Genomic DNA, 10452 nt, shown 5'->3' on the forward strand with positions numbered 1-10452 from the left:
AACATTGCTGGGCTCACTACTATTTTTTTTTAAATATTAATATCGTATTAATTTACTAACGACTATCGAATCGTCGAATGGAATCAATAATGTGTTGTTGCCTTTTAATTCCAATACAGACGGTGACCTCCTGCTCAAATATACATTGCACTTCAGCAAATGTGCCACTGTAGATTCACACGATGAACATTTCTTAATCTTAATGCGAAACTCTCTTTGCAAAAAAAAAAGGAACCAAATAACAATTAAAGTTTTTGTATTTAAACTTTGTGTTAGCAATATGACCATATGACGTTTAATATTACTGTAAGTATATTTGGAAGAAACCTTGATTAAATCCCGACGAGGCCGTTTGGCAAATATTAACATTAAATCTAATAACAACAATTATTGCCAAAAAAAAATGTTTTCAAAATGCGACCTTCTCTATTGTACTATTGTTGACTGTGACATAACACTAATTATGTACACTCTAATTGTGGGGTAAACAATAATTATCTTGTAATATGCATTAAACTGTAGGTAACCAATAATTATACTTGCTGGTATATCGTCCAATGATTTTCGTTCAGTCATCACATTTTCTAGCGGTGACGCAAAAAATTTTCTTTTTTTTTAGCTTTTTTTTTTTTACTTAAAACCCCAAATATTTATTCATTGTAAAAACAACTGTCTCGTCCAAGGATGTTTCAGACGATTCTGCATCAAGGAAAGCCAGAAAAACAAAGTAAGACTAAGTCAATTTATATGCCGGTAATTTGTATAAGCAACAAGGTATTATTTTTAATTTAAATAGATTTTTAGTAGCTTTAAGTAAAAGCCATTTTATTTTTTTTTAGACCACAAAGCCGGAAAAAAAATCGACTACATTAGGTAGTCTAATATCAATTTTGCAAAAATATTCGTGTGCTTTGTTATGTAGGAAGTCAATTTTCATTTAAACATTTCAGTATCTTGTAATTTAAAAAATGCATTTTTTAAAATTAAAACCCTATTATTTTGGGAAAAATCAAAAATCTGTTTAGTATATTACCTAGTAAAGTTGCCAAAGACCATGTATATCTTTACACAATTAAAATCTGAGTAATTTTCTAAAACGTCAAAAAATCTTGACTTAAATAACAAGCCAAACCGTAAATTTAAATCCAATTTTACATGATATAATGAATAAAAACAAGTTATGCGTAGGTACAACAGACATAGGTTTCAATTAAAAATTATAACACTCAAGTGCCATTTGGAGATATTAAAAAAATATATAATAACCATTAATGTACATAGTCATATCTATTTTTTATAAATACAAACCCGTAGAGATATAATATTATTTCAGTTTTTTTTTGACAATGATCGGCATTATTAGATTTAACATGAATGAGATAGACGTAGTCTATTAAATATTTTGGGGAACCAATTTTGAAGGCAAACCGATACATTAATCGTATACTCCTTGTGTCTATTTCATTATTATACCTGCTTCCATATTTCGTATGCACATGCACTATCTATATTTGTTTAATCTGTTTTTATAATTAGTTATTTATTATTCTGTACAGTAGTACATACATTTTTCCCAAAAATAAACTCTCGATAATAATATTAGAGGAATTTTTATTTGAGCATGCATAAAAATATCATTTAAAAATTTTTTATATATACGTAAACAATTGGATATCTAATTTTGTTTTTTTTTTTCGTGTTTTGATTTATAGCTAGACCGACCATATACTTGGTCCGTTTCTCTATAGCTTTTGTTATTATTTGCCAAACGGTCTCGTCGGGATTTGAATCAAGGTTTTTTCCAAATCTACGTGCAGTAATATGACTTTTAATAAATAATATTGATAACATAATGTTAAAGACAAAAAACTTACATTGGTATTAGTTTACTTTTTTTTTTGCAGGGAGAGTTTCGCATAAAGATTAAGCAATATTCGTCTTGTGAACCTACAATGACACATTTGCTGAAATTTAATGTATATTTAAGCAGGAGGTCACCGACTGTATTGGAATTAAAAGGCAACAACACATTATTGGTTCCATTCGACGATTCGATAATCGTTAGTAAATTAATACGATATTAATATTTAAACAAAAATAGTAGTAAGCCCAGCAATGTTTTATTGGTCGGAATGTTGGGCAGTAGGTAAGAAAACTTAACAGAGAATGAGTGTAGGGGAGATGAAAATAATAAGATTAGGGAAGATAGAATAAGAAATGAATACATAAGAAGGAGTCTAAGGGTTGCATCAATTGTAGAAAAAATTAGAGAGAATAGGCTGAGATGGTTCGGTCGCGTTATGATAGATACATTAAAAAGAGATTAATAATATTTAATAAGATATTAATATTAAAAAAAAAAAGATAAATATTTATGGAATATCTGTACCTATAATCTACTATAAACAAGCGTTTGTAGGTATGAAACTAAATAAAGTTCACACCTACAATGTATATTATTATATTTTGTAATTAAAAAGTAGAATGTTTATTTATAGCACACATAATTACATTCTGTTTATAACAAACTAATATAAAAAATTAGAATCCCGTTGAGTTCCATATGAGAGCCTTTAACTATGTTCTTACTAGACGTTTTTACTTACATAATATTCTGCTAAACCGTTTTCAATAACTATTAAATCAAATGTTTATGCCAAATTTAATGTCAATGCACGGGCGGGAACATTCCGTTTTTGATTTTTGTAAAATTTCATTGTATTCATTAATGCAGTCAAATATTAACATCGCTATGAAAGGATCAAACGGAGGATGGATAAATAACGCTGAAGTGTATACGATGAAAAGAGCTTGTTCTATGTCAAAATTTTTATTGGGAAAAAGCTGGACATCGTTATCCAAAGCGTTTAAATACGACAATAACGGAGAATGTCCTATAAAACCGGTAAATCCGTAGTATATTAATCATATTTTTATTGCCAATGTAGTTTGTTTAAAATTAAGCTAAGTCAAAGCATTATATCATTATTATTATTATTGAATGAATATTATTTCTAAACTACACAGGGCGTTTATGTGTCATCCGGGTTTAACCTTGACGATATCAACGATAACGGTTTTCCGAAACAGTATTTTTACGGAGAATATAAATTCACAATAAAATATGCAAACGACTTGAATAAAATGCTGGGATGTCAAGTCATTGTTGTAGATATTCTTCGTCCGTGGGAAACATAACTTCTAGTAGGTATGAGCGCATAACCCAGTGTGATAGTTTTGCTAACAAAGCATTTAGAAATAATTATAATAGAATGTTAATAATACAACGTCTGCACTATAATTATAGTGGTCTGTATAACTGTACAATATAAATGTTTTTTTTTTTTACATTACCTTAATCTTCCTCTTCTCCGAGGGTATCAACAACCACAATCAAATGACTGCCTAAGACTCTTAGAAAAAGACGATAGTTAACATGTTTGATGTTCCATCTAAGTTTTTTTTTTATTATATAATTATTATGTTATTCTAATTTTATCTCGTTTAACTCTCGGGTGCATAAATACAGCCAACCGCATTTATCGAAATTGCAGTGTCCTACTGCATAAAATAAATCCTGGAACACAGAGCTAGATTATGCGGGATGGGGTGGTGCTAATAGAGCTCTAGCCTTTTTTTTTTTAGTTATTTAATAATTTAGGTACAATTTAAGGGTCAAACTAGGTGGTGTTGCCTTTTTGAATTTGTAAGAGCATTATTTATCAATAATAATAATAGAAGTATTCTTAGATTTTTGAAAACTATAAATAACGATAGTAACGAAGAAAAAGCTGATGTAAGCAAGAGATTAATTAATTTTTAATTAAAATAATTGAAATTTAAAAAGAAAAATGACGTTCATTACTTTAAAAGTATGCTGTGATTAGAAAAAAAACAACAAAATGCTACACACTAACAGCGAGAAGATAGATATTTGTCTACGGTTTAATATAAGATAATAGACAAGTAGATCGGATTTCATACCCACGCGGTATAATGATTTGAACTTGAAAAAAGTCTGTGTATTACAATATCTTATAAACGCTTAATTTTCAATTCTCTCTTAAACTTTAAGAGCTAGAAAGCAGATTCAAAGCTCTTTAAAAATAGCTTGTCAGAAGATGACAAATGTGAATTAAAACAATTTTTTAAGCTCTTATATTAAAAAAAAATTGTTAGTTTTGCTACATTTTCATAGCTTACATCTTTGAAACCGATGAAAGGATTTTATTGTTTAAGGTCTTTGTACTACTGATCCTACGTAAGTACTTAAACCTATCAACCTCGCACACTGCACCATCACCCATCTGCATTACCCATCTTGCCCTATAACTTTCCCCAAAATCAAACACGATTGACTCCGTTTTACTCCTACTAATCCTCAGTCCTTACCTCTCTGGGAACTCTATCACACGCCTTTTATAAATCTATAAATACCATACACAGTTTTCTTCCCCCCCCCCTCTGTACTTTTCCACAATTTGCCTCATAAAAAATATTGGTTCCATAGTTGATTTCCATGGCATGAACCCAAATTGATTTTTCTTTTCTATCACCTTTTCCCAAAACTTTCATACTATATATAGTAGTAAAAACAATTATATAAAAAATATTTGTGGTCCTTCCCAGGCCAATTAACTATTTAAAAATTAAAATATCAAAAAAAAAAAATTGTTTTAGACTACTCTAATATAATTATTACACAAATTTTTATCTTATTAATTTAAACGGCAACGACTATATTTTGTATCCGTCAATTAAGTAATTTATTGTGTGTTAACGGAGCTAGAAAAAAATATGAAATTACTGGTAATAGTATTGAGTTGTTAAAATAATGATTTAACTATTACTATAAGTGTTTTATAAATATACAGATATATAATGAACTATATAAAAAAGTTGATTACATAATATATCTGCGTATATCAATGAACAAAAATACCAATGTATATCAGGTGGCATAAATTCTTTTTCCTGAAATTTTCAGTTCCTATTTGGTTGCTGAGCTGGTTGTAAAAATTCACATTGATTTAATTCTAAAAAATAAGTTTAATAATTTATAATTTATCGCTTATGTTAAGTAAAGTTTTAGTACTAAATTTCTATTCATTATGTATTATAACGCAAATATTAAATATATTTGAATAGGTAATGGGGTGTACATAAGTACCAAATAATTATTTTTTTGTAAACTATATTATAATTAGTAAAAGGAATTTATTTAAACTCACTATTCTAGTTTGTTCCATGGAATATTACTAAGTTCAGTTTCATTATTTGGAAATTCATTGTCACCCTACAGATATACATTTTATTATTATTTTACTACTTATAATGTATAAGCCGGTATTGATAACAATTATATCAATCATTAGACTCCGCGGTTCCCGTTGTTGCTTATAAGCTCTGTAGCGTTTTCAGTACAAAAAATATATGTTAAAAGTAAAAAGAACTAAGTTATATTTTACAGTAAATGGTACCTATCTCCAACAAAAGTCTTACAGTGAAAAAAGGCCAAGTTCTAGAGTCTAGACCAGCTCCCAAAAAAGTCAGCCCATCAAAGTAGTGATATCTACATTGTGGCCAAGTCTGCAATTTCTTTAGTTCATAACCTCACTTCACTCCTACTTGGATGAGCAACACTACTCGTTTATTTGTATTGCTTAACACTTGGCCAGTTTCTGAATGAAGCATAAAACATCTTACTTAGAAGTTACGTGGGTGATAGGATGGAGACAACTCGGAAGAAAAGAAAAAAAGTTCAGATCACCTAAGTGGCTAAGTCTGTTATATGCCTCATATAGAAAGGTCATGTTTCATTCAGAAACAAGGATGAAACCGATGAAAGTATTTTGTTATTTAAGGTCTTATCAGAATCAACTTGGTATACAGAAGTGCAGTGAAGAGTTCCAGAACTCTGTCTGATAAAGTTCAATCACTACAGAACTTTAAAGTTGTACATCATAAAAACACACTCTCCCGTCCTAATTTTTCATACTAATAGAATTTATTGCTTTCTAAATAATAATGGATATATATATATATAAAGGAATTCTCCAATAACTAAAAATCAAGAAAGTCTACACGACGACTCCGACTTGGCATACTATTAGCCACTCCAATGAGTTCAATATATAGAATATGTAAATATACAAAGATTACATAACTTACAAACATGATGAAATATGAAACGTTAAAAGTATAAAATTGCATACAATTGCAATATAATATACATTTAAAGGTAAAATAAAACGACATTAAGTTGGTATAAAAATAATAGTAAACAGATAAAATATTTGACCATAACGTCAAGTACTGTAAAACCGGGTTACTTGTGACGTAGAGTTATATCATTTTCAATATGTTAAGCTAATTTATTATTATTACACCAAACAAAAATATCAGATAAATCGTTTTATCTTTTGATTTAGTCTTTATATTTTTTAATCTACATTTCAGCTGTTTCTTCTTACTGCGTGTTGTTGTGTTGTGCTAAGTATTTATCACCAATGATGTTGCAGTTGAGGCAATTTGTTTTACAGATAACTGAAATAGGAACAAAAACTCCTTTCTTACGGAAATAGAATACATTTAACAAAAATATACGTTTTTTTATAAAGCCGCCTTCACTAAGAAAGTATTGAACTCATTGAAGTGGCTAGTAGTATGCCAAGTCGGAGTCGTCGTGTAGACTTTCTTTTTAGATGTCGTGTAGATTTTAAATAATTATTGAACAATAACTTAAAATATATATATTTTTTTTAAGTATGAAAAATTAGGACGGGAAAGTGTGTTTTTATGATATACAACTTTAAAGTTCTGAAACTCTTCACTGCACTTCTACATGCTAAATTGCATCTAATAAGACCTTAAACAATAAAATCCTTTTATCGGTTTCAAAGATGTAAGCTATGAAAATGTAGCAAAACTAACAATTTTTTTGTAATATAAGAGCTTAAATAATTGTTTTAATTCACATTTATCATCTTCTGACAAGCTATTTTTAAAGAGCTTTGAATCTGCTTTCTATCTCTTAAAGTTTAAGAGAGAATTGAAAATTAAGCGTTAATAAGATATTGTAATACACAGACTTTTTTCAAGTTCAAATCATTATACCGCGTGGGTATGAAATCCGATCTACTTGTCTATTATCTTATATTAAACCGTAGACAAATATCTTACTTCTCGCTGTTAGTGTGTAGCATTTTGTTATTTTTTTCTAATCACAACATATTTTTAAAGTTATGAGCGTCATTTTTTTTTAAATTTCAATTACTTTATTAAAAATGAATTAATCTCTTGCTTACATCAGCTTTTTCTTCGTTATTATCGTTATTTATAGTTTTCAAAAATCTAAGAATACTTCTATTATTATTATTGATAAATAATGCTCTTATAAATTCAAAAAGGCCACACCTCCTAGTTTGACCCTTAAATTGTACCTATATTATTAAATAGCTAAACAAAAAAAAAGGCTATAGCTCTATTAGCACCACCCCATCCCGAATAATCTAGCTCTGTACTCCAAGATTTATTTTAGGCAGTAGGACACTGCAGTTTTAATAAATACGGTTGGCTGTATTTATGCACCCGAGAGTTAAACAAGATAAAATTAAAATAACATGATAATTATACAATAAAAAAAACTTAGATGGGACATAATTCCAGGACATAATATTAGTTATGACTTATGTTATAAATGCGTGGAGATGTATCAATCAAACATGTTAACTATCGCCTTTTTCTAAGAGTCTTAGGACGTAATTTGATTGTAGTTGTTGATACCCTCGGAGAAGAGGAAGATTAAGGTAATGTAAAAAAAAAAAAACATTTATATTAAACAGTTATACACAACACTAAATATAGTGCAGACGTTGTATTATTAACATTGTATTATAATTATTTCTAAATGCTTTGTTAGCAAAACTATTACACTGAGTTATGCGCTTGCACCTACTAGAAGTTATGTTTCCCACGGACGAACAATATCTGCAACAATGACTTGACATCCCAGCATTTTATTCAAGTCGTTTGTATATTTTATTGTGATTTTATATTCTCCGTAAAAATACTTTTTCGGAAAACCGTTATCGTTGATATCGTCAACGTTAAACCCGGACGACACATAAACGCCCTGTGTAGTTTAGAAATAATATTCGTTCAATAATAATATTAATAATACAATGCTTTGACTTAGCTTAATTTAAAACAAACTACATTGAGAATAATAATATGATTAATATATTACGGATTTACCGGTTTTAAAGGACATTCTCCGTTATTGGCGTATTTAAACGCTTTGGATAACGATGTCCAGCTTTTTCCCAATAAAAATTTTGACATAGAACAAGCTCTTTTCATCGTATACACTTCAGCATTATTTATCCATCCTCCGTTTGATCCTTTCATAGCGATGTTAACATTCATCTGCGATAATGAATACAATGAAATTTTACAAAAATCAAAAACGGAATGTTCCCGCCCGTGCGTTGACATTAAATTAGGCATAAACATTTGATTTAATAGTTATTGAAAACGGTTTAGCAGAATATTAGGTAAGTAAAAACGTCTAGTAAGAATATATTATAGGCTCACATATGGACCTCAACGGGATTCTAATTTTTATATTAGTTTGTTATAAACAGAATGCATTTATGTGTGCTATAAATAAACATACCACTTTTTAACTACAAAAAATAATAATATACATTGTAGGTGTGAACTTTATTTAGTTTCATACCTACAAACGCTTGTTTATAGTAGATTATAGGTACAGATATTCCATAAATATTTAGCTTGTTTTTTTTAAATTTAAATATCGTATTGAATATTATTAATCTCTTTGTAATGTATCTATCATAACGCGACCGAACCATCTCAGCCTATTCTCTCTCATTTTTTCTACAATTGATGCAACTCAAGTCTAACTCCTTCTTATGTATTCATTTCTTATTCTATCTTCCCTAGTCTTATTATTTTCATCTCCCCTACCCTCATTCTCTGTTAAGTTTTCTTACCTACTGCCCAACATTCCGACCCATAAAACATTGCTGGGCTTACTACTATTTTTGTTTAAATATTAATATCGTTGCATACCTAAAAATGCAAGTTTTTAGTCGATTTTAGGACACAGATATTCCATATAATATATTTAGCTTGTTTAATTACATATTAATATCGTATTAATTTACTAACGATTATCGAATCGTCGAATGGAACTAATAATGTGTTGTTGCCTTTTAATTCCAATACAGTCGGTGACCTCCTGCTTAAATATACATTGAATTTCAGCAAATGTGTCATTGTAGGTTCACAAGACGAGTATTGCTTAATCTTAATGCGAAACTCTCCCTGCAAAAAAGAAAAGTAAATTAATACCAATAAGTAAGTTTTTTGTCTTTAAACCTTATGTTAGCTATATTATTTATTAAAAGTCATATTACTGCACGTAGATTTGGAAAAAACCTTGATTCAAATCCCGACGAGACCGTTTGGCAAATAATAACAAAAGCTATAGAGAAACGGACCAAGTACATAAGCGGTCTAGCTGTAAATCAAAATAACAAAAAAAAAAAATTAGATATCCAAATGTTGACATATATATAAAAAAATTAAAAATGATATTTTCATGCATGCTCAAATAAAAATACCCTTAATATTATTATCGAGAGTTTATTTTTGGGAAAAATGTATGTACTACTGTACAGAATAATAAATAACTAATTATAAAAACAGATTAAACAAATATAGTTAGTGCACGTGCATACGAAATATGGAAGCAGGTATAATAACGAAATAGACACAAGGAGTGTACGATTAATGTATCGGTTTGCCTCCAAAATTGGTTCCCCAAAATATTTAATAGACTACGTCTATCTCATTCATGTTAAATCTAATAATGCCGATCATTGTCAAAAAACAAAACTGAAATAATATATCTCTACGGGTTTGTATTTATAAAAAATAGATATGACTATGTACATTTATGGTTAATACATTTTTTTTCCCTCCAAATGGCACTTGAGTGTTATAAACTTTTATTGAAACCTATGTATGTTTTACGCATAACTTGTTTTTATTCCTTATATCATGTAAAAATGATTTAAATTTACGGCTCGGCTTGTTAATTAAGTCAAGATTTTTTGACGTTTTAGAAAATTACTCCGACTTCAATTCTGTAAAGATATACAAGGTCTTTGGCAATTTTACTAGGTAATATAGGAAACAGATTTTTGATCTTTCCCAAAACAAAGTACACGAATATTTTTGCAGAATTAATATTAGACTATCTAATGTAGTCGAGATTTTTTCCGGCTTTGTGGTCTAAAAAAAATAAAATGGATTTTACTTAAAGCTACTAAAAATGTATTTAAATTAAAAATAATACCTTGTTGCTTATACAAATTAACCGGCAAATTAATTGTCTTAGTCTTACTTTGTTTGTCTGGCTTT

At 28.9% G+C, this 10452-nt stretch overlaps 1 protein-coding gene across 1 annotated transcript; it reads left to right on the forward strand.

The window, feature by feature from the left end:
• The first annotated feature begins 288 nt into the window (after positions 1–288).
• Positions 289–3198, forward strand: LOC126842179 (uncharacterized). Its single transcript, XM_050579064.1, has 4 exons — positions 289–306; positions 1905–2060; positions 2735–2905; positions 3028–3198. Exons 1-4 carry the CDS (start codon positions 289–291, stop codon positions 3196–3198), a joined length of 516 nt encoding a protein of 171 aa, XP_050435021.1.
• Positions 3199–10452: the final 7254 nt, after the last annotated feature.

The sequence above is a fragment of the Adelges cooleyi genome, unplaced genomic scaffold (genome assembly GCF_023614345.1).
Source record: "Adelges cooleyi isolate 19-005CV unplaced genomic scaffold, UGA_ACOO_1.1 ACOO_flye_CR_arks_rails_tigmint_CR_PRNA_450, whole genome shotgun sequence".
In the NCBI taxonomy this organism is placed as follows: domain Eukaryota; kingdom Metazoa; phylum Arthropoda; class Insecta; order Hemiptera; family Adelgidae; genus Adelges; species Adelges cooleyi.

Bases quoted from the DNA above. Each gene is read 5' to 3' on its own strand.
- LOC126842179 (XM_050579064.1), top strand. The intron at 2,061-2,734 runs GTTAGTAAATTA...TCATTAATGCAG, and splicing joins CATTCGACGATTCGATAATC to TCAAATATTAACATCGCTAT. The intron at 2,906-3,027 runs GTAAATCCGTAG...TAAACTACACAG, and splicing joins GAGAATGTCCTATAAAACCG to GGCGTTTATGTGTCATCCGG.